Raw genomic sequence first — 25,893 nt, 5'->3', positions numbered from 1 at the left:
ATTAGCTGCTCAGGAAGGCATGACTTTTAACATTTGTTCTTTATAGGTAGAATTGTGAACGTTCCTATGAGGTTCCTTTGACTACCATGGTTAATGCTAGTACCATGCATAACAAGAAAAAAAAAGAGACATCTGCATTTTTAATAAGCTTCCACGATATTTTAAAATAATTTTGTGATTGGGCATTTTTAGGTATTTACCAGTGCTTTTAATGGAATTATGTGATTTATGCTATTAGATCATCCTATTGCTTTGTCCAGACCAAATGATCTGCAGTCATGGCTAATACTTGAGCTAGCCAGAAATGTTTAGCAGAAATGGCTTGCACTAGAAGGATTACAATGTTGCCAAATTATTCCCGGAAATATAGGAGTTTGATAAAAAACTTTAAACCAGCTAGATTGCTTCTGTCCAAGATGGACTTTGCTGAGGAATTCAAAAGGGAAGATTATGAAGTAAATAGAAAAGAGATCCAACAATTAGTGAACTCAGATGTGGAGGAATCAGATTCAAGTATCATTTATGCAGACAGAGTTTTGACATACATGCAGGGAAAGAAAATATAATTATACATTACAAGAATACTGGATAAGAAAATGAACAATTTGTTACAGATTTACTGTGTAAAAATTGAGGTGCAATATTTGTAGTTAAACATTTATATAAATGAAAGCTGTGTGTATATTTCTGTACCACTGATGAAGGTGACCCTGATTTAAGTAACTCAAAAAAAGGAGAGCATTTAAATATGTAAATCAGAGCTGAACTAAGTTTAGGGAGGGTTATCAAAAATGTTATCTTTGAACATGAGCATATGCTCACTATGTTAATTCTGTAAGCTCCTTAGATCAAATGGTAGCGTATTTCAGTGTTTTGCATTGCTTTAAATTTTGACTTCTGGTTCCATCCACAGTTTTCCTTTTCTGTATGTTTTGTTGTTTGTTTGGGTTTTTGTTCCTACTACCAAATGCCAAATTAAGAAGGGACATCTGAAGGGAAAAGTCTTACTGTATTCATCTGTTAGACTTCAGATATAGCATCTTCCTGATTAATGGCCTGAGAACTGTCCAGAAGAATATGAGACCAGAACCTGGCCACTCCATAAGTTCATGAGTAAATGTAATGTCTGTCCCACAAAGGATAAATTTATTTTCCTTGAAAATGCAAGCATTTAAAGTGGTTAAGATCACAGAGCCCCAATTTTTTAAATACATTGGTGTCTCAAGGTTGTTGATGGCTATATATATTTAAAGACTAGTCAATCATTGTTCTAGGATATGATACTTATCACAAAAGACAACAGTGTTATTTCACAAATTGAATGAAATTCCTCAGTTGCTGGTGGCACAAATTTTACTGCACGTTTCTTCCTCATAACTTACAGAAATAGACTGCATGGTACACTCATAGGATGAAATGTAACTGCTGTTTTGTAAATCTCATTGCCATTTGGGTTTTGGTGGAGTTTTGTTTGGTTGGTTTGGGTTTGTTTTGTTTCTTTTTTTTTTTTTTCTTTAAGATGGAAGCATGGTGTGTGGTTTATGTTTTCATTTCATACATAATCCACAAAACATTTTTCTTTGTTTAAACACTTGTGTTTATGTCTTTTGTGCCACCCAAAAGCTCTTTCATTGAAGTTTAAATATGTTCCTAAAATAATGAAAGTGCCATTATTATCCTTTCATTCATTTAGGTGCCCAGGAAGGGAACTGTAAATGTCTTTAGCTGAAAGCATACTTTCAGTTTAAAGAGGTAACATTAACATAAGACTCTCTGCAGATCGTCTGATTATTTTATAAAGTATACTTCCTTGAGTTTTGTTTGTCAGCATATAGTGTGAGATCAATGGCAGGCACATCCTTATCACCAAACTGAGGAATAGCCCCTCTCTGCATCTTCTATGGCTGTATCCCTCCAGAAAAGTCCTGGTCACTTAGGACTAAATGAAGACTGCTGACTTACATTTGAAAAATAAAAACCACAGGAGGACCTAACCGTTGTACCATGAAACCACAAATTCTTTATTTTCTGCAGCTTAGGCAGATGGCTTTTTCCACACTCTCCACACTAGTTTTCTCACTTCTCCTCCTGGGATGATGTGGGTAAGCTACATTATGGGACCTGGTAAAAAGCCTGAAGTAAGGCTGAAAAGAGATATCAAAATATTTCACCTCAGAAAAAATGTTCTGATTTTATATTCTTTTTGAGATTATAATATTTTTACATTATGGAAGAAAAGATCTAAAATACTCACTCTTCAGATGAAATGAGTAATTCCTATAGGGATTTTAGGTGTCTAAGTATTCATCGCTTCCTTAGGTAAATTGTCTTGCTGGCTACCTAGCTGTAAAATACTCCTTAGAATTTGAGTTTTTCTAGCATTAGCTTCTAGCCATTGCATGAAATTACACTTTTATCTACATTCTATACCAACCATAAAAATGTACATTAGTCTCTGAACTTTTACAAGAGGAGTTTACAAAATCAGCTGGGCTACTGGTTATTACACAGGTGTTTCAAATCTTAAAGCATTTACAAGTAGCTTCTGATATCAAAGACAAAGGTAATGGCTATTAGGAGTTACTATGAAGTTTGCCTTCATAACATGGACTCAAAATATAATCTTGTTATGCACCTGTGTGCTGACGAAATAAAAAAGATCTTCAATATCTCAAAAAAAAAAAAACCCAACAACCAACCTCCCCCCCCCCCCCCCCCAAACCCCTTTAAACTTTCATATTCTGTTGCCCTGGTGCCTTAGAACTGGAACTGACAATGGCTCTCTAACACAGGGTTGGATTTTTTTTGTCGACTAACAGCCTGTTGATGTTCTTTGACTAAGGTTGCACTCTAATCTTGGATGCTATATGAATTTAAAGAGACCTAATGAACATTTGTGGAAAATGGGTTGTTGTTTTTCCATTACTGCTAATAGGATTAAAAAGGTGATGAATTGCCCACTGAAGGTTTTGATACCTCTGAATAAAAAAGACAACCTGCAAGCAATACTTGCAACCCAGCCATTACTATTTACAGTGCAACACTCTTTGGATGGCAGTGCTGTTTCTTTTTCACCATTCGTAAAAGTCTACTGCCATTTTTATAGACCAATCTGTACAGGTTAGTCATCCTTCCTATATCCAACACTTGTTTTATGGTATGTCAGAACCTGCAGGGGACAGGGAGCAGGGATCAATGTCCACATTTCAGATAAAAAGAAAAAGAAAAAAAAAAAAACAAACAAGGAGAGGTGTTACGCATTTCTTAGCCTAGAAATGCAGCTTGGGCTGATCAGGTTACAGTTTGGTAATTCAGCCCCTGACACTTAACAAGTGTTTGCTCTCAAGCTGAAGAACACGTAAGCCAATGTGCATTATTGCAGTCTGATGAGAAATTTAAGTTTCATTTTTTATTGTCTGCTTTTAACTGTGTACTAGATTGTCCCAAGTTATGCATAATGCAACACTGAACTGATTTCCTAAATTATGTGGCTGCATGTTCAAACTTGTAAAAGTTTGTAATGAAAACAGCATTTTCATTACAATGAGATTTGAATAATATTCCTTATTATATTTTGTTAACTGACAATAGATGTGATGAGAAGGAGAAGATTTATACCTTTTGCCTGTCTACAAGAAAGAGGTAAATCAATACAGCTATAGCTGGTCAAGTCTTTTTGAATTATACCTTTCTTGGTTAAAATAGCAATCTAACATATTAAACCTTTGACACTCGTGAAAAAGAGCATCTTAAAAGTTTTTTTACTCAAAACCACTTTGGAAAATATTTCAAAATTATCAAGACATTTAATGAGAAAACTTTTTAAAGACATTCTAAAGAAATAATTTGATTTTGATTTTAAGCTAAGTAATGCTGTTCACAGGGAGAAATACTCAAATCAAATGAAAGATTTTGAAGTTATTTCAATAGACGTAGGTTGTTTCATATTTCACTGTGACCTTGGGAAATTTTCTTCCATTTATGACCCATTTTAAAAGAGTGATGTGAATGTAGTGAAACTTAAATAAGTCAAAGTGTTATTTCTAATAACAAAGAGTGTAATTTTCAATGGACATGCTGAGAAAATGGATTTTCCTAGGGAAAACAAAACAAAAAAATCCCGACATTTGCTAAACTTACCTTTTCTGAAAATGTTGACAACAAATATAATGTAGAAATGTTTCAGGTGTCATCTGTATGCCTATGTTAGTGTGATTAATGCCTTATTTCTTGCCTATGGCTTCCCTGCCTGGGTTGCAGTTACCTGAATATTTCATAATCTCTCCTTTTCTGTAGATACTGCTATGTGTCACAAGACCAGAAATCTCTTTGTAAGCAAAGGTTAGCATGAAGTCAGAGCTGTCTCTTTTTTTGACAACAAAATCAGACTTTCAGTTTTTAAGTACTAATTCTTTATATTACAAGTTGCTTCCCCCTCCACAGATAGCACAAACATCTGACAAAAATTAATCGTGCCACCAAGAAATGTCACCAGCAGCCACCACCACTAGGGGTAAATGTCTGATCAGCTTTGGGTTTTTTTCTACCTACCCATGACAGTTCTTCAGACTTCTCTGAGTAGACTTTATTTCTTTATTTTCTTTGATGTACTGGAATTAAAAGAGAACACTTAACCCAGATCTATATGAAAATCTTTTTGTTTTCAGCTAGCACATGTTACTGACAGTCCTTGTCCACATAATAAGTGGTATACATATGAGGTATACATTTAGACATAACCTAACCTCTAGAAACAAATTAGCTGGGTTCATCACAGGTCTTTCAGCCTTAGCCATATGTGAGTACTCTATTAAGGCACATAGAAAGAAGTTCCAGAAGAATTAACACTTAACTACTTTACAAACTTCCTTACTAATACTACTTTAACCCTAGGTGGTGAGTCATGATGTAAGCTGATTCTTTTGGTAAGGATAGATCCCCAACAGTTGATCCAGAGCAACAACTCAGTTTAACAGAATAATTTAAAGAGATATGCAGCCCATTTTCATTGCCATACAGTACCTAAAGAGCAAAGCAGCAGAAGTGATGTAAACATCATTGATTTTCCTCCCTTTCAGAGCAGTCTTTCATAGTATTTTTAATGAAACATTGAATTATTATAACTTAAACTGTAACAGAATGACATATTTTTATACTTTCTTAAATGGATGCTAATATCTGTGTCAGTATTTGCATGAAAAATGGTGTACTAAGCCAAAATATCAAGGTTTTTAAACTCATAATCATTCTTCTGCTGTTACCATCTGTCAGCTTAATCTTCACTTTCTAGAACTGAAGACAGTGGGTGCCTTCAGGGAAAGGAAAAGGAAAAAATTACTGTTATGAAAGTACAGTAAATTGAGTTTAGACCATGGACTTGAAATCCCATTTGATTAGATAAGACTTATTAGTTATTAATTATCAAAGCTGGAAAATAATTAAGAATTACTGTTGGGGCACTGTCAGTCATCCTCCCTGAAGAAGCTGTATAGTTCCCTGGAGAAGACAATGGGAAGCAGCACACACACACACAGAGCAAGCCACCTGCAGAGAGCCTGCAGAGAAGTTAATAGAAGCTGCATCTCAGAGTGCCTGGCTCAGCTGCAGTTCCATCATGAGCAGTGAAAGTTTGTGTATCCTCTTCACTGCAATGGAGGGCAAGCAAAGAAGTCTGAATTTTGTAGCTATTCCTTTTTACATTGACTCTGCATACGCATAACGTGCATATAGCTGTCGCTTGGGACAAGCCACCTGGTACTTGTTATTCTTCAGGGTAATATTAGATACCCACTAAGAAAGCCAAACCCTCAGAAAAAAGGGGAGGAGTGGAGCTGGAGAGCACATATTCTGCTGCAGATTATTCTTAAAATTCGAACATACATGCAAAGCAAGGACATATCTTCTCCAAGATTATCTCAAATCTCTGCAATAGTGCAGAAGCTACAGGCTAAGTCCTTAACACACATAAGAGGATGTATTTTCAAATATCTCCAGCTGTGTCGTGGTTTAAACAAAGTCAGCCATAAATCACGCAGTCGCTCTCTCACTCCCCCCCCTTCTTGCCCTCCCCCTACTCCTGGAGGGACGGAGAGGAAAATTGAAAAGAATGCAACTCCCACGGGTTGAGATAAGAACAATTTAGTAACTAAGGTATAACACAAGCCACTACTGCTACCACCAATAATAATAATGATAAAGGAAATGACAAGGGAAGAGAATACAACACCTCACCACCAGCCGACACAAAACTCACCCCACCCTGACCAAGCACCGACCGATACCTCGTCCAACCCCACAGTGCACTAGCCCTTCTGGGTAACTCCCCATTACACCCTGGGCACGACGTGCTGTGGTATGGAATACCTCTTTGGCTAGCTTGGGTCAGGTGTCCTGTCTCTGCTTCCTCCTGGCTTTCCCTGCTCCCTGGCAGAGCATGAGGCTCAGAAAGTCCTTGGTCAGACTAAAACATTTGTGTAATCAGCTCTGTTCCCAGGCCGAAAGTCAAAACACAGTGCTGTACCAGCTAGTAAGAAGGAGAAAAATCACTGCTACTGCTGAAACCAGGACAAGCTGTAAGCATTTTGACATACAGCTACTTTACTAGATTGCCCTAAAGAAATTCAAAAGTCATTGTTCATGCAAAAGCCATGTTATTGTTCACATTTCAAAGACAAATGCATTTAATTTAATTCTTTAATGTTTGCATTTGTACACCATCTGTACCTCTAGGGCTTCTTCTGAGGTGCTGCAGTTGAAGGTAATCCCTGCCCATGGGACAGCACAAGGTAAAATGTGGCTCATCTCCACTGCCAGAGATTATATTGCAGTAGGAATAAATCTACAGAGCAAAGCAGTTGGTTCTGAGGTCTGTATCCTGCATGTTTGGGGTTTACTCTGCATTAGCTCTGGTCTGATCATGTAGGGCCCTTAGTGAGTAAAGTGTGTTGTGTGAACTTAGTGGACACCCTACAGTTACAGCTCATACAGAGGAATATGCTTCATGCACTTGGGAAGAATTTTACAAGAAAGCCCATGCACAGTAAGTGGGGAAGCTAGTAAGAATTGCTTCAAAGGTGCTTGTCTAATCCAAGTGGAAGAAATGTATTTTATTCCTTTTGTTTTTGTTTGGTTTTTTTTTTTCCTTCAAACCCGTATGAGCTCTGAAAAAAACCCCAAAACCCAATAATGGTAATTTTTAAATTATTTCCCATCCCTCTCCCTAGGGAACACTTGCAGCTTTTCATACTGCTTTGAATAGCCGGTCAGAGGAAAAGGAGGAAGTAAAATAACTACTCTGCTGGCCTGCTAACCATCTGCTGCTGATGCCTTCCTTACTTGAAATATGTGCCACAAACAATTATGAAAAAACCAAAGAATCATATAAAAATGTGTAGCCTTTGGTGTGTGCATAGAGAGTGGCATTTGCAGAAGCCTCCAAGCCAGCAGCTAAGGAGTCTACTTCAGGTTTTCAAACTGGGGCAGGAAATATGGTGGGAGGAGTTCAATTCAAAGAATACAAGGGAAAAGAGAAATGTAATTTTCATAACGAAAAATTGTTATTTTGGCAAAGAAAAGCAAACTTATTCCAATAATTATTTTTTTTTTCCAGTATCTGGAATCAATGAGCTAATGCCCTTGACCCCCTCCAGCTCCTAACAAGGTAGACAGGCTCAGACTGTATCAGAGCTCCAGCACCAGGCAAATGAGCATTTTTCATTAACCTTATTTTCTTATTGTCCAAACTTAAATACGTGGTTAACTGAACAAGATAGACCAGCTGGCATAAGGAGAAATACTGTTAGTTCCTAAATTGCAAAGCTGCTCCACTTGTCTTTTTTTTGTCCCAAGAATCAGATTTTATAGATGTAAAAACTTTGTATCGAACAGCTTGCAAATTTGAGGCTTCATGAAGTTTTTGTGTATGTATAGGTATGCATATGTATGTATACATATACATACATATATATATTTAGTTATATACATGGCATTGTACTTTTATTCAACGGCCTCCCTCCATCTCATATTAGTTTTCTGAATTATTTGTTCTATGTTTGTGTATCTGTAATCCCAGAATGACTTAAAAGTGGTCCTACTGAGCAAGTTTCCCAGAATTAGTGTCCTCAGACTGGTGTTCAGGTAATATAATGGCAGAAGACCAACTTTCAGAATATTAAAAAAAAAATGGGATTCCTATCTTGCTTTTCTTTCTCTTCTTCCCCACCCTTTCATTGAACAAGTAATTAGCAGATTAAAAGAGAGAGGGGAGCGTTTCATGTATTGCCTGTAAGTAGTTTTAAAGCTCAAGTAGTTTATCCTACTTATATTTGTTAATACAAGACAGAGTCTAAAGTACACACAGACATAACGCTTATATTCGTCTAGCAATGACAGATTAACCACATTTTCTAAACCAAGAATATTAAACTCTGTTCAGTCAGCGCCATCCTTTCAGTTCTTTGTTTGATCCATTTTCTGGAATTAAACTTCCACAATGGATAATAGTCATTCATTCTGATGCAAAAGAATTTCCATAATTTATCCTCCAAGCTGAAATTTCACCCAGTGCAGGGGACTAGCTGGAGGCAGACAAACCATTTCAGCCTGACATAAGTCTATTGAAGCCTCAAACAACACATAAGGCCTGTGCTGCTCCTTGCAAAGAGATTTTTTTTACTGTGAGACATCATATCACCTCTCTTCTGGAGAAGTTAATTGTGGTTATACCAAAGGCCAAATTAATTTCATCATCAGCTTACGAATCAAAGTTAGGTCAATAAGGACTATCATACTACTTCAAATAATAAAATCCCTGTTAAGGTGAGGAATTACTTGCCCTCCCTCTAAAGTATTTTTCTTGGGAGGTGAAATAGAGAAGGACAGAGAATGGCAACTCTATTTCATACATTCTCAGTGTCCTTTCATGCATATAAGCCTTTAAGTCGGAGCTTCTCATTTTCCATGTTGTTTAAAAGGTTATTTGAAAGTTTTTTGTGAACATGCTTCTTTTAGTTTTGTGTGTCACTGACATATTTCTGTAGAAGACATCCTAGTCTGAACTTTAACTCTGGACCTGGCAAGTAATTTAGCACTTATTTATTGAAACGTGCATAAGCCTTAAAACCACCAGACAGTTCCAGCGCAAACATCTGTCTTTTCAAAAGATAACACCCTGTCAAAATGCCCCAGAGCATAATCTCTTCTTTTGGTTTGAAATGGAAGCAAGTAGCAGCTACAGTAGTTAGTATTTTTGGAAAGATGACAGCTGGGTTGTCAGACAATAATGCTGAATTACACAATGCTTGCATGTTACAGCAGAAATGTAATAAACAATTATTCTTACATTATAATATATAGGGCTGCCAACCTACTGTCTGAGAGGTAAGATAAAGGACTTGGGGTCTGTACTGGTTCTATTGATGTTAGGGGGTTTCCATCAAATGTAATTGATGTTAGGTCTATTTTCACTCTTGCTACGTAAGTATCAGCTTAAATATCTGTCATGGAAAAAAGACATTGAGTAACATCTCCAAGGCAGAATTATGCCCAGCATAAGAAAAGCAGGCAAGCTAGTTACTGTAGCTGCTGCTGATGAGAACTTAGCTTCTTCATCAGCAGATTTAGTATATAGAATAAAATCATATTTATTTAATCTTCAGTGTTGGAAGTCTCCAGCAAATTTCATTGTATTTCACATATGTCATTTTTACACAGCACTATTAAGAAAATCAATGCAGTCTTCAAAGAAAGTAAGGGGTCTCTGGGTAGTGTTTATTTAGATCTGTTCTCATCTTGAAATAAGAAATAAAAGAACAGGGAGGAGGATGAGCAAAGATATTGAATAACTGCATTTTCAAGGGAAAAAACAAGCAAGACTAGAGCTGGAAAAGAGATAACTGAAGTTGATATGACATAGGTCTGTGTAGCCATAAACGAAGAAGTTGATGGAGAAAATTATTCATTGTTTCTCAAAATAGGAGAACTAGGGGACAACAAATGATTAGGTAACAGGTTCAAAACAATTAGGAGATAATTTTCCAACATCAAGTTAAGTGGTTAGTTTAGTTAAAGTATTAAACATCTAGTCAAATTCATGGCTGTGGGCCAGAAATGTATTTGAGATAAAAAGGCCAGCAACCAAACTGACAGAAGAAAATAAAATCCATCAAGGACTTAAAAGTTATAAGCTCTGCCTCAGTTGCAAACTCTTATTCTTATATCTTTCCCTAGATATACGCTATTGGTCAGTAGTGGAGATTCAGCTAATGGCCTAGACCAGGCTTGATGTGGCTCTTCTCGTGCTCTAAATTACAAGTCTAGAAATTCAGCTCACTTCAATTGTCAGAAGCCCACTGATGTCAGCTGACCTATGCAGAATAAATCTTCTGAGGACCTACCTCTCTCTATGTTTTTAACAAACTATTGTAGAAAAGAAAGATCTTTGGAAAAGAAAAAATATAAACAGAAAATTAAAAAAAAAAAAAAACAGCTCTTCAAAAGTGCTTTCATTATCTTAACCTGTCAACTATTAGATATTTTATTTGAAATACTTGTGTGCTTTTCCAAGGAGCAACATTCAGCAACTGTTCCATCTTGCCTCCTGGTAAAGCTAGGATAAGAAGGGCAGTTTTCCAGATGTGACTCTGCTAAATGAAGGCAGGAGGTTAGTTTCAACCAGAAATAATGTTTTTAAATCCTCATCTCACACCTCTGGTTTCTTAGATTTCTACTCAGATTAAGCTCAGATTAAACTCAGCTGGATAGGACATAAAAATAGTCACTTGGGTCAAATCCAACACAATGAAATAAATCCACAGACAAGTCACGTTTAGAAAGATCAGTGTGTTTCCCCTTCCATTTGGGAGTCTTGCAACATGAAACCACCCTGTTGTTTCTTACAAGAATAAAGGTCTTGAAAAACAATAACAACTAAACAGGAACATTTCTCAGACTAACAACTGAACCAAATGTTGCTGATGGCATCTGAAGTCAGTCTTGTGTGGCATTAACATTTATAAAATTAGGTAAATACGTCACTAAAAATCACTATGTGTTGATTCTCATGTTAAACAGGAACTGCTTCCCCTGTTTCATTCTGGAAAGACTAATGCCTATAAGATTTTGCTCCACATTGACTTTTCCAAGACGAGAACTCTGTGGCACAAGAAGCTGTCCAGCTGTGTGGTTCAGATCACAGATTCCTATGACCTCTGTGCCAACACACCTCTTTTCCAGCTGGGCTTTGTTTTCATCCTTCTTTTGGTTTACCCACTGTTAGACTGCAAGTGTTAGGTGCCTGATGACAGAAAAAGATATGAAATGCACATACAAGTGAACCTGTGATTAATTCTTATTGTAATTCTGTCAGCTGTATAAAGTATGTGGATTAAATACTAGTTGCTACATAGATGAATGTTTTCTGGGGTGTGTATTTATTAGTAAGAAAAATTGACTAGCAGGGTACCTGAATTTTATTCAGTGTCTATTCATAGCACATAGACCTGTTCTACAACTGTAGTCGCTATTAAAAAAATGTCAACAAAAGGCTACAGTATTATCTGAGCTTCCCTAGCAATTTCCTCTCTCACATTAGACATGCCTTGCTTTCCCTTTGTTGGCCAAGGAAGTATTATTTGTATAATGTTCCACTATATTTTAAAAAGCTCTCCAGTTCCTTTCTCAGATGAATTAAGAATAACATTATCTTTTATTAAATAAATGATGCTCCTTTGTTGCCCCAGATTCCCAGTTAAAAAAAGTTAATAAGTTAAAAAAGCTCCTCCCTAACTCCTGCAAAACCCTCCAGGGAGTCCCTGTCATATTTAATCTTTCTCTAGCTTCCTGGCTCTTGGGGTGTCTTCTGAATAACAGCAGTTCTATTTTATTTGCTCCCTGTTGTACACGTGCAATTTAAGTAATTGAAACTATGGTATCTCACTTTGCAGTATCTGTGTGGTTTGAACAGACAGGTATTTAGAGATCAAATTTCAGCTTATCAGCTGCATAAATATGACCCAAAGCCTGGAGACATCAATGAAGTCTGCAGGAGTTCACTTGTGGAGCAGTTGTTCTTGGCCCATGACAGGAAAAGAGGTTTGGGCTAGAAATAGCTTTTTACCTGTCAAAACTGTAGCTTTGGCTGCAGTCTGCACCCCTGGACCTACCAGTCACTACAGTAACCTCCAGTTTACTGTTGAATTAGACTGGCAGTCCAGGCCAAACACAACAATATGCATTAAACAATTGTCTCCTGCACGAGTTTTGCTATGCACATAAACTGGTGAAGTTGCAGGAGCAATGCCTTGCCACACGAGCCACAGCAGCTGCAGTGAGAACCTCTTAACATGCCACAGTACATAGACATATAGGGCACTTACTGTCAGAAACTTTCTTACATTTTTTACACAAATAACCATGTTGTTTTCAGCTATGCAATTTTTTTGTTTCTTTTTTTTTTTTTAGTAGAATCTTGATTTAATTTTTATTTGTTTTACCTTGATGTCTAAACATAAGGTAAAAAAAAAAAAAATTGTGTTAAGCTTCCCCCTTTAGAAGTGCAACAGCAAACAGGCTCTCCAGACTTCATCAGACAACCTTCTGTTGAAAACCCAGCTTACTGTTTTCTGGAAATTGAAATGTCTCATGAAAAACAGCTTTGCATCTGAAAACACAGGTCTGAGCTGTGATTCATTAAGCATCCAGACTGCCTGCTGCAAAGGATAAAATCTATTAGCCCTGGGAAAGGATTTGAAGCACTTCTGGTTCCAAGACAGCTTCTTCCTTGAGGTGCCTCAGCAAGGAGTTTCTTGAAGCTGGTGGGCAGCCCTGTCTGCAGGTCACCTCTGGAAACGGTGGTTGGCAAAGCCCCACACTTTGAAACCCACCCCTGTGTGTGTCACTGTACATGGACGGGCAGGAATTCTCACAATTTATTTTTTTTTTTTTTAAGGTTTTAGGATTTTTTTTTTATTTTTTTTTTTTCTCGCATAGTGGTGTTTCCCTTGTGTTGGGAACCTGAAAATCACATGCAGGTACACAGCAGAATTTCTCATTATTCTTCTTGGCGTCTCAGGTCTGCAGAGCTGTGAAACTGCTGAGAAGTTTTTTCAAAGTGTCTGAGCTGCCCAGGAGCTTGGAGAGAATCTTAAAAACATTTTTTTACTCCTTCCATACCATCATGGAGCTAAATTTGGTTGTACCTATAAGTTTCTAATTTGAAGCCCTTTTGTAAAACTGCAATGCTAGATGGAACAATTTTGGACCTTGAATATTATCAGAGAATTCAATTTCCTAGACATATCCAGTACTAAGCTGCTCTTGTTTCTATTAGTGTGTGTTTTCATTCTTGCCTTGCATTTCTATTGACAGAGAGGCATTTAGAACCTTAAAGATGATTTTTTTTGTTAACCTAATAATTGCATGTTAGGCTCATGAAAGTCTGTTCTAGGGATTTATGTTTTAATTTCATTCTCAAAGTCTCAATCTTATTAAGTGGCAGTGATCTTGGGATATTAAAAAGTCTGTTACATGATGATTTTTACTAGTCCCATCTTCTTTCAGAACCTCACAAATTACCATTTTGTTATTATGGTCTGTGGTGGAAACCTATTCTTGGTGTGAGTGATAAGACAGGTGGTTGTCATTTTGAAGACTCTAGTAAAGGTATTTAAAGGCAGCACTTAGAAGCATAAATTAAGTGTTCTCTAATAATCTATGTGAAAAAGTTAAAGAAGGCTTTTCCACTCAATTATAAAAATAGACTAGGGAAATTATCATACGTTTTCAAGATTGGATGATGTTTTTATGTCTTTTCATGGAAAGATTCACTTCTGGCTATTGCTTCTGTGATAGCAGGATGTAAACCCAGCTGCTGGTTCTTTCCAGAGGCAGGACTCTGGACACAAATGTCAGTTCTGAATGTCACAGGCTGGTAGGTTACAGTGGCATCAGTCTTCCAAGTAAGACTTTGGAAGTGTGCGCCACTGCTTAGGATCAGTGCATGGTGGGAGGTTAATGGTTCCAGCACGTAAAAACGATCATGGTATAACACCTGCCAGATACAGGGCAGCTCAAGGATGTAAATGCTCTCCTGTGCCACCTCTGACTACTACACTCCTCTGCAATACATTTTCTTGTGCCTTTGTCCAGCTTGATTTGTGTTTTACTATTTCAGGTGAAACAGGTCTGTTTCCCTTGTGAAACCATAATGAACGAAACACAGCACTTGCTGTCAAATTATTGTTTTTTAATTTTCACTTGATTTCACCTCTGCTATTTATGCAGTGCTTCATTGGTTCTCTGTATTTCAGTTCTCAGTATTTCCCATGCAAACACAACCTTAAAATATCTGCTCTCTGCTTTCCCTGGCTTGTCTTTTAGCCAAGCTAAACAATCTTTAATTTCTTTTTCTATTGCATTAGTGTTTCAAAGTCGAGGGTTAGTTTTTTCATGGGTGCTGTAGTTCATTACACCTCTTGCCGCCACTGCCCTCTGTCACCATCACTGGATCTACAGCACTGCAGTGTCCAACGGCAGCTGCCGGATCCCCCCGCAAAGACTCTCACTGAGCTGCTATGTGGCACAAACAATAATAAAAGCTACTTTTAAGGTGTGGTAAGATAAAAGAGAGCAGTCACGGCAGTGCATTGTGACGAGCTGCAGCATTGCTCTTGCTCCCCTACAGCAGCTGACTATTTGCACACTTTTTGTCTGGACTGCTCATTTCTGGTTTAGGTATTGCTTAGAATGGGGCCTCTTCTTTTTAAGAGATTATTTCTTATTACTGTTGGTCTTTGATTTCCAAGTAGAGGTTCAGACACAAGTACAATTTGCAATTATTTCTTAACAGTAGAAAATGCAATAGTAGTTGTGGAGCCTTTTTTTAAGCAAGTTTTGTCCCTGGTAGTGGATATCTGCAATTTCAGCTATTGTTGCTCAGATACAGAGGGTGTTTTTTTTCCAATGAAAAATTTTATCATCAAGAAATTCAAATAAAATGAATGCAAGTCACTTGCAAGTAAAAGATGTTGTGGGGTTTGGGGTGGGGTATTGTTTGGGGTTTGGGGTTTTTTATTTAAAAATCTTCACAAAAAAAAAAGAGTTTTGCTGGCAAAAATGTTGAGAAATCAGAGCATAAAAATATTATATAATATTTATATTTTTCTTATTTTATAAGCAAATCAACTAAATGATATTTTGATAGCATGCCCTATAAATAGCTTTACATAAATGCAGCTGACTAGGTATATTTTCTGCCTGAGGATCTGAATTAGTACATGGTTTGAAATATTGCTACACTGCTTTAAGAAAGTAGAAAGCCCAATCACTCTTGCTGTACACCAGAAGTGATGGGGTACTTGAGAATATAACTGGTAAGCAGTTATTTAGATTAATGAGAAGGATGTCTGCAGTCCACTAAAGAGCATCAGCAATCACTCAGACACCTGAGATGCTGCATAGTGAAGATATTCAGACCAAGAAAAAAAATTAAAATATAATGTTAAAAATACATAACATTTTTGTGAATAAATAAAGCTTGAGTCACACTGATTGTATTCATTAACTAATTAACAAAGGAGATTACAAGTGAGTGGGAGATGCATGACTAGATATATAATCAGTAGGAATACACACAGTAAATTGAATGAGAAACTGATTAAATTGATATAAAGGGGGATTGTGAACTAGATTTTGACCTCATGGTATGTTGCTTGGCTGTCTCCATGCAGTGCTGCATTTACTAAATACTATTCTGCCTCAGGAAAGGGGTCTGGATGAATAAACACCATCCTAAAACACTGTACTTAGAGCTAACTGAGTGAGTGACCCTGTGTTTGGTCTTTTGTAATGAAGATTTGTTCCAGGAACTGCAGAGGAAAAATGAAGGGTCATTCCCAGATCAGTTCAGGCTAAACGAAGTGACTTTTCTGCCTTTGCAATTTCTATATATCTTGACAGAGAGTAAGTAGTTAATGCCTTTAATTATCTGCAACCAAAACAACATGGCATTTTGATATGAACAACTTGTGAGGGCAGGTAAATGCACAGGACTTTGTAAAGCTGACAGTGTCTCTCTAGGTAGCAGCTGCTCTTGATGGAAGGTCCCTGAACTGCTTAAGGTGTGTTTGAAATATCAAACAGGAAATGGTTGTTTTGTTTTCTGGCTAACTCCAGCTTGAGCATTAGGTCATGTCAAAGTCGAGGTGTATTTGTTAATGATCAGTGCTAGCTCTGATGCTGAGCATCAAGGGATGAAATGTAAAAAGGGGGATTAGAACTAGATCGTTATATCTTCTAGATGCTGGGAAGAGAAAGATAAGGAGAAATTCCCAGGGAATGGCAATGGTAATGTCCCATATTCACTTGCCAGTGTATCTATCTCACACAAAAACAGAAACAAAATTCAGTCTTTGATACTGAACAGATAATCCAGCCTTCATGCTTGTTCAGCACCTAATATTAATTGCCACATCTATCAGGACTTCAAAACATTACTGAAACTGTGAAATGTGTCTATTTGAGGTTATTTTCCTTAATTGACCACTGCTTTATTTCATCCAACAGCTTTTCAAATGAAACAAAGACAAGTTCTGGACAATTAAATAAATATATGTAAACTAATTCCCACTATTTCTATATTCCACTCTTCAAAAAAGCAGATTTAAAAAAACCCCAAAACTTTAGCAAACACATTTTCAAGGAAATCATTATTTTCTTTGTGTTATATGAGTAATTCAATATTAAGCACATACCTCAACCCTTGAATTATGTCTTCTTCTTTTATGTTAGTGATCAAATATTCATTGCCTTGATTATTCAAATAATTAACCATTTTATCAGTTTCTTTGAAAAGCTCAGAAGTAGAAAGGCAATTCCCTTGAAGGGATGTTCAAAGTTTAGTTTACTGTCAGCAGAAGAGTCATCAAGCGGGAGAATACTGTGACAGGGAACAAAAGTGTTGCAGAAGGTCTCAAATTTTCTAAGTGAATGCTTTACAGCTTTTGTTGTGTTGTAGCTACTTACTTATTGCTCAAAAACTGGAGGCCAGATCCTTACTTGGGGATACTTATCACAGTTCCAGTAGTTTAATGGAAACAGAGCCAGGCCAGCCCAAGGAGTGCCGGTCTTAGATGAAATCCCTTACAGAGCTGAAGGTTCTACTCAACCACCCATTCTGATTTGACCTAAATGGTGTTTATAGACAGCCATGAGGAAACAGCATTTCATCCTTGCAGAAAAGGTGCTGAATATGCAAAAAAAAAAATTTAAGCTCATGCATAATTAAAACTAAATACATAAACTCCTCAGTCTCTTAATGAACAATGAACAGTGTCACCAATGAAATTCCACTGGTTTTAAGGTTATAATTTAGCAGCTGCTTAAAAAGAAAAATTAGATATTTAGATCTTTATTACACTTAATTGTTTCAAGCTTTCTCACTACTGTGTGTATGTCATGGAACATTAGAATAAAATCAGCTCAATGCTCATGCATAATGTTTGAGAAATTTTTTATTTGTTATAATTTCTATCCTTTCATATTAATTGTAATCAGCAGAGAATGAGGGCTCTAGTTGCCTTGCTAATGATAAATACAAATATAGTAACACTATTTTTCATGCTATTTATTTCACCCTGCATGTGCCCCATTCCAAGCATATCTCTAAAGAACGAACAAAAGGAGCTCGTCAGTGCACATGCACTGTAGAAATGGGGGGCTGTAGACTGTCTGTATGCTTTTTTATCGAGAGATAAAATATTAAAGTGCTTTCCATCACTTCCTGCTACAGATTTTGGTTACAGCTCCACGATCCAGATGTTTATGTAAGCAGGAATATTTTCTAAAAAAAAAAAAAAAGACAGAGGTAGCTTGACTTTAATGTTAATTATTTTACAGTTTCAATCATGATAAGCATTGTTTATAAAAAAGACATCTGCAGGAGTGCTTCATAAGAAAATGCTGTTACACATATACATAAGGTAACATTTTATACATATAAGTATACACATATAAGTAAGTATGTAATGGGTTAAAAAAAATGAAGAAACACATGAGACAATAAATCTATCAAGTTGCTTATAAAACTCCCTATAAAATAGAATAGTGAATCCCTATAAAATAGGGACTCCCTATAAAATAGAATAGTGACAAAAAGGACAAAACCATAACTGTAAACATATTTACATGGTACTTCTGAACCTGTCAAAAGCTACAAATGTCTGGAAACACATTTTGCCTTCTTCCTCTGTGTTTTATTCCTAACGTACCTACAGGTTGCATTATAGATGGAACAGGAGGAACTTCTTCTGAGTCCCAGGGTAGATGGCCAGGTCTAATGTCCACTGTTACTGCTCACATGGTCCCCAGTTATAGACATCTGAAATGTCAAACTAGGAACGTGCCAACAGACCTAAAGCGCTCATTCAATTTGATTTCACCATCCTAAGATACCCCATTGCAATAATGAATAATACAAAGACTTAAAACCACAATACTTTTTTTTCCTGACTTAAGTGTTTGAGGTACCTTTATGAACAAGCACATAGTTAAGTATTCTCTAAAGAAAAATACATGCTTCAAGCACTACATTTTCAAGAGGCTTTTCTTTTTTCTTAATACTGGATCAGAAACAAAAGGATTACAGTGGTTACAAAGGAGTCAAGGAGAAAGAGGACAGCTGGGAGCATTATAAACAGGCAAGTATTTTTATTTCCATTTTGTTTTTGCTACTCTTCAAACTAATACATGACCTCGTTAGGTTCTTTTCTTCAACAAGGATTTTCCATTCCTACTGAAAGAATCCAAGGTTTTCTATGAAACTCAAACAAAATGCTAAAATAATTCTTTAAACTATACATAAAAAAGTCATTGTCTTGTGAAGACCAAACAAGTCTGGGTACCAGCAAAATAATGCACTGTCTCTCTCTGATGGACATTATCATTGCTGAATAACATGGGTTTTGTACAGATTGTGTTTGTTGCCAGCAAAATACAAGAAATTACTGGCTGGAGTCAAACCAGGCCATAGAATGGAAGCACTGCATGAGAGAGAGTAGATATGAAATCAAAGGAACATGGTGTGGAAGTGCTCACTTGCCATGAGGCCCTGCCATTGACTCTGTTATAACAAATTCAGTAGCATGTAAAGAACAACAGTCATGACACCAATTGAGTGTCTCCTCATCTGTTTTCAGATGTTTGTAGCTCCTTTGTAAATGGTTACTCAGTAGGAAATGTGAGAGATTATTTAATAGATATTTAACATAGTTCTTTGAATACAATCTGCTTAGGATGTAAAAGAAGAGGTTTTGTGGATTGCTTCCATAACAAACTACTAAAAAGATTTTCTTAAGAGAGACTGTGGATATCCTATATCCAGAGAAGACCAAAGAAGAAGGAGGGGAGACCCATTGTCTCTGACAGCCCAAAGAAATGAAGTAAAGAACAATTATCTCTACACAACTCACAGAGTAAATGGAATTCTGCACAGAGGATGCTAAATCTGCAGGGCAATCAAGTCAATGCATCAAAACCCAAAAGTACCTTTTTTGGGGGGTTGGGAGGGTGGCGGAGAGGGTAAGTAATCTCTGCATAGAGTGACTTTGAAATTGAGTTAATGGCTATGCTTTTCTATTCCTTGTGGAATCTTAGTCACTGCAAGATTTTACAAAGAAGCCTCAATAATGAATATGAACAAGAAATAGAGCCACAGAAATGTTCTGCTTTAAAGCAGCCAATGAAGCGTGTATCTCTTTTTAATGGGGAGAAGGGGGTAAACAAAACCCTAAGTAGAGATTCAACATATTTTTGTATTACTTCATATAACGAGATGTAACCTTCATAGTTATCCAAGTGTTTAGAAAGCTGCATGCATAGTTTTAAAACAGACCTTGTCCTAGAGAAACTGCTGAGCACAGCTTTTATATTGTTGTGTTAATGCAATTTATTTATTGTGAAATATTTGCATTATCGAATCCTGATTTTCTACTAGCTGGTCTTATCATGAAAAGAAAAACATCCAGCTTAAATAAATAAATAAATAAAATTAATTAAATATTAAGTAAAATTTTATACATATTATATATAATATGATATACATTATATATAGTAGAATATAAGATATTATAAATATTAAATGAAATTAAATAAATAAACCAATACTATTGTGCTAGTAAGTCAGAAGTTAAACTATATTCTGTATAATGGAAATGCAACTATGAATGCAATTGCTATTTCATGGATAAATGAGACTTACAGAAAGGTAGTGCAATATTTTCACCCTCTTTTGTTCACATAATTATTAGCTCATGTACTAATCCATCCTTTGTTTGCCATATACCATACATTTTAGTGAACTGCTGTTAAGGAAGAATGGTATTTCAAAGGGGCTTATGAACATTTCTTTTCTGATCTAGTAGCTTGGTGACCAGAGGTTCAGGCATCAAATTACCACAGGTCTCCAAAAGTTATTTCAGAGACACATCTTCTTTGCTGAAGATTACTTGAGATAATTGCTGTTTTCCTGTGCGTATCTTTTTCATGTTGGAGAGTATTCTCAGTACAGTTTCATTTTAGGCAGATTTCAGTGCTCCAAACAATAAGTTACTATTCAGGCACTGTGTCCTCTGTCAATTTTTGTGATCATTTTAAGCTTCAGGAATTATATTAGTTAAGACTAAGAACAAATGTCTAAACAGGAAAACTGAAGATAACTCTTTTCAATAAATATCTTTGTTGCTAAATTTTTTGTTATTTTTCTAGAAGACTGGTGAACATTTTGTTAACATTGGTGGCTTTTTTTCCTTTTTTCTTTTTTTTTTTTTCTGTGTATACAATGAAATTCAGAAGTGTCTGGGGGTGTCAGAATTAAAGGGTTGCAAAGTCTAAGGTAGCAGGAGAGAGCACATAACTATAGGGGGCAGGAGCTGAAGGCTTTGAGCTGGGCAGACTTTTGGGCCATTAAGGAAGGCAGAGTGAAGTAATGAAAGTGTGGTTTTGATGGTTATCAATCAATCATTTTAATCCTGCTTTCATACTTCTAATATGTACTCTGGCCTTAAAGAAAGGAACATGTGTAAAGAACATTCCCTCTCTGCCATCCATGGCTTGGCAGCACTTGGCTGCATGGTAGACCCACTTGAATACTCAGCTTCATTTCTTGGTGCTTATCCAGGGTGACTGAAACTTTTGAGGATCACCTTTCACGTTAAATCTGTATTCTCACTTCAGCTTGACCTGCACTATATAAGTATACAAATAAAGATGTTTTTCCGATTGAAAGCCCACACAGAGATTGCTCCAGGCTATTTATAGCATGCCTGTGTGGAATAAAGACAGGGCTCAAAAGTGATAATGAACACAGAAAGAGTGCTACTTTTTCAACAGAGCATCTGAACCCTTTAAACATCCTCTTGGCCCAAAAGTAGGTCTATATGCCTGCATGGATCATACCTTTGAAATGTTTATTTTAAAATTTTATTTCTTCTCTAGATTTTACAAAGGTATCCATTTATTTAAGCATGGTAGCACCAACAGTGTTAGAAAACATCTCCTTTCGTGCTTCTTAAATAATATTTTCCCACGTTTTACTTAAAAAAGTCGTTTTCTCCAGGAGATAAGAGTAGGAGGCAGTCCTGTCATATGGATCATTTTTTGCTTGCCTGTCTGGAATTTTTATTAAAATGCCAGATCCTCTATGTAACAAAAAAATGACAGGGGAAGACTGGACAGCATTCTCCAGTGTCTGCTGAGGTCATTAAACTTTAAATATTTTAGGTAGCACTAAGGAAAATACGGATGGAGTATTTTAGGACAGACATTGTGGGAAGAGCTAGATATCAGATTTATCAGTGTATGGAATAGGTTTCTAGTGGAAAGTTATGGCAAATTAACCTGAATATAGTACTCAAATATATGGCAGGAAGCAATTCCAGAGAGTTATGGCAATAAGCAAAGTAGCCTACAGGCCTTTTTCATCTGGACAGTTTGGGAATGAGTCTGTGATTGGTTACTCTCACAGCATAGTCTGTAGCTGTTAAGCAAAGAGGGCAAAAAAAGTCAGTATTTTTTTTTAATGTTCCCAATATTTTGTACTCTGGCCACTAGGTCATCCAATTCTCAATGTACCCACTACTGTATAAGTTGAGTTGCCCACTTACTTACCCTATAGCACTCTGAAAACAATTTTGATTGTAAGAACAAACAACAGCATCTTGGACTCATATCAGGAAAGTAGGGACACAAAAACGGAAAGAAAAGACCAAACCTGCTCATCTCATAATTCCCCTCACTACTATAAGAGCGTTCAGCTCAAGAGAACATTTTTTAGGCCATGTTCAATCTGCTGCAGTTTTAAATGTCTCAAGCGACAGGGAATATTTTCTCACTACTCACTGGGAAGTTAAGAGTGTGTCAGTTCAAACTGATAAATATCTGGTTTGATGGTGACATTTACAAGTTGCCTGCTCCACTGAGCTCAGCCTGCAAGTTAACAGCTCACATTCTGAAATCAGTTCCTTAATTATCTTGTCTTTCCCCCAAAGATTTGTCAGAAAGCCTTCTGATGATATCCCAGATATTTGTGCTATGCCAGTGAAGCATAGTTTTGACTTTGACAAGCTTTCTGGGCTCCTCCATGGTAGGAGGAAGTGACTCAGCAGGCGTCCCAGTGCTTGTTCCTCCCAACCCCATAAGATTTTCTTTAAAATGCTTTTGTTTGAGGGTTATTCAACAGTTTAATTATACATATTTTCATTATACATGGAAGGCAGGAAGGCAAGAAAGAAAGAAAACAAGAAAGAAGGCAAGAAAGAGAGAAAGAGCAAAAGAAAAGGAAAAGGAAAGAAAGAAAGAAAAGGAAGGAGGGAGGGAGGGAGAGAAAGAGGGAAAGAAAAAGGAAAGAAAGAGAGAGAAAGGGAAAGAGAGAATGAAAAGAGAAGAAAGAAAGGAAGAAGGAAAGAAAGAGAAAGAAAGGAAGGAAGAAAGAATGGAAGGGAGGGAGGGAAGGTAAAAGAAAAGGTAAGAGGAGAGGAGAGGAGAGAAAAGAGAAGAAGAAGAAGAAGAAGAAGAAGAAGAAGAAGAAGAAGAAAGAAGAAGAAAAGAAGAAAGAAGAAGAAAGAAGAAGAAAGAAGAAGAAAGAAGAAGAAAGAAGAAGAAAGAAGAAGAAAGAAGAAGAAAGAAGAAGAAAGAAGAAGAAAGAAGAAGAAAGAAGAAGAAAGAAGAAGAAAGAAGAAGAAAGAAGAAGAAAGAAGAAAGAAGAAAGAAGAAAGAAGAAAGAAGAAAGAAGAAAGAAGAAAGAAGAAAGAAGAAAGAAGAAAGAAGAAAGAAGAAAGAAGAAAGAAGAAGAGAAGTTTGGGGAAAAAAATCTCATATCTAGGACAGGATAGAATATAAATTAACATGGAAAGGACAAAAGGAAGTTTAACACAGTGTATGGATTCGAGATTTTTTTTTCATAATAAAATTCTTCCTCCTTAAATAGACCTGGGCTTTTTTCCCTTCTTCACAGCTTTTCCACTGAATATTTTTTATTAGCAGTCACAAGGCAGAGAGAGGAGAGACAAAAAAAGCCTATTGCTATGTGATTTCACTTTTTTTTCTCTCTCTTTCATGACACATTGTGGAGGACAAAAAGATAAAAATTTTAGGCTTGTGGAATGCTACCTTCTCTATATGAAGAAATTAATTATAATTCCTTCCAAAATAAATCCTTCTGATCTCATCCAATTGCTATGTTAAAAATCATGATAAAAATGCCTTTTCATGTGAGACTCTCAAATATAAAAAATGCAAATTAATTATCAGAAAATCAGTCTGAATGAATGCATTAAACCCCTTCTGTGCATGGTTATACAGACACTGTCAAAATTTTTCTTGTTCATCCCTACAGTGGCTCAATAATAAAATCATCAAGCCCTCCATCTTATTATTTGCTGAAGCTATCCCACAGAAATTAGAGAGGAACAAAAATTATGCTGTGATCTTATTGTTATTTTATTTCTGAGATCCTTAGGAAAAAAAAAAAAAAAAAAAAAAGCCCACAACAGCAACAACAAAAGAAAATACACAAAAGCCTCAATATGTTCTTCGACAGAATAATTGCTTTGGAAATAAGAGACATAGAAGGGGGCATCTGTATTTGTCCTGGTAGATCTACATACCATCCGTAGAAATAAGTGAGAAAATATGGACTAGCACTAATCAACAGCACTACCAAAGTGGCTGAAAAATACACTTTCCTAGATTTAATATTTTGCTCTAAAGCTAGGAAGGTATTTCAGATGGAGATCTGTCAGTGCTTTTATTAACTTACATGATGGAAGACTATACTCGTGTAAAATTTGCAGTGTACATTAAACTACCTAGGGTAACAGCACTCTTATAGCCTGAATTAAGATTCAAAATGATCTTGATAAATTGGAAAGATGGCCAAGATTCAATGAGATGACATTCAAAGTGGGCAGGTGGCAGTATACTACATAGTATCACAAGAGAAGACCTGAGCTAAAGTGCCCATCAATGGTGTAGCTTTGTGGCTGAAGTGCAAATCTCATCTGTCTATGTTAACAGCAATGCCACACTATCTGAAACATGGGAGGTAATTATTCTTTGGTACTTGGCACTGATGAAGTCTGACCCAGAGAACTTCATTCAGGACTAAAGTGTAGGTAAAATGGAGTTGAAAGACACAGAATCATAGAATCACAAAATCAGCTGGGTTGGAAAAGACCTTTGAGACCATCAACTCCAACCATTAAATCAAGAAAATCAGGAGTTTTAACACATGTCTCTGAGTAAAGACAGAACAAACTGGAGCTTTTCTTAATTTTTGAAAAAGACAGACAGAAACACAGAGACAAAGGAAGAGAGAGACAAGAGAAAGAGACAGAGCCAGGTAGACAGAGAAGGGTTGGTGTTGGGGTCAGGCATGAGCACTGCCTGCCAGGTTCATGGAAGTTGTTAAAATCAGTCACTCTCTTCTGTGTTCCGCCACCTGCACTGGAGGAAAGAAAAGTTTATGGTTGGAAATCAGCAAACATTTTTATGGTTTTTGAATCAACAGAGAGATGAAATATGAGTGTGAGTTGTGGGTTAGAGGGCTCCTCTGCTCAGGAAAGATATGTGGCAGTGATGACATGGCTCCATGGTGTCTATATCAGATCAGACCAAGGGAAGAGCCAAGGGAAGTCTGATGGAAGAAGTTATTCTTAATCTCAATTTCATGAGATCATACAGATTTATATTGGAAGAGACTATAAATAATTTCTACATGCACACAGAGAAGAACAAGACCAGCCCAAGGGAACTTTGGCCCTTCCAGCTCCCACTCACCTTAACACTGCTACCTCCAGCATTTCTCAGTTGAGACTATGCTGGGAAGATGAAAGATGCATATGCTGTCGCAGAAGCAGATGACAGTACCCAATGGAAATATGGATAACTTGAGATCCCAGCTCCTCACTGCTCACCAAGAAAATACATGAGCACAGTTTCTTTAATTTGAGGTAAACACAAGGTTAAAAAAACATCAGCTGAGGTTAATCAAAGTATTGAGTCATCTATCAATACAAGATAACTGGACTAACTCTGTTCTTGAGGCCTTTCCAATTATTCTGTGATCACATACACAGGTTAAAGCATATCTTGCAACCTCCAAACTAAGGTGAAAACACAGAATGTAACTATACTGAGATAAAGCCACGAGACATTTCTAAGGGGCAATGACATGTAATATTGAAAGTATATAAGCATGTATGTTTTTAATCTATACTCCATTATGTATCTAAGGGTGAAACTGAGGACAGACCTACAACAAAAGACGTTTATTTTTGTTTAAAAGTTACTTAAAATGAGCTTTAATAACAAGCAGCAACAAATGCAATATAAAAACTGTAACCC

The 25,893-nt window shown here is 36.6% G+C and overlaps 1 protein-coding gene across 2 annotated transcripts in view; it reads left to right on the top strand.

The window, feature by feature from the left end:
- Positions 1–19,969, top strand: part of NAALADL2 (N-acetylated alpha-linked acidic dipeptidase like 2) — a 672,041-nt gene extending 652,072 nt beyond the window's left edge. Inside the window, exons 14-15 of one of the 2 annotated variants that reach the window (XM_065674560.1) lie at positions 18,624–18,692; positions 19,287–19,969. In XM_065674560.1, coding sequence (XP_065530632.1) covers positions 18,624–18,692; positions 19,287–19,293 — 76 coding nt within the window. In that variant the 3' untranslated portion in view covers positions 19,294–19,969. Of the gene's footprint in view, positions 1–10,227; positions 10,300–18,623; positions 18,693–19,286 lie in introns of those variants that run through there. The other variant, XR_010611523.1, reaches the window with a different exon arrangement.
- Positions 19,970–25,893: the final 5,924 nt, after the last annotated feature.

Source organism: Lathamus discolor, chromosome 3 (genome assembly GCF_037157495.1).
Source record: "Lathamus discolor isolate bLatDis1 chromosome 3, bLatDis1.hap1, whole genome shotgun sequence".
Lineage (NCBI taxonomy): Eukaryota > Metazoa > Chordata > Aves > Psittaciformes > Psittacidae > Lathamus > Lathamus discolor.
Note: the sequence above shows the minus strand (reverse complement) of the source record. Positions and strands in the feature narration are given on the sequence as shown.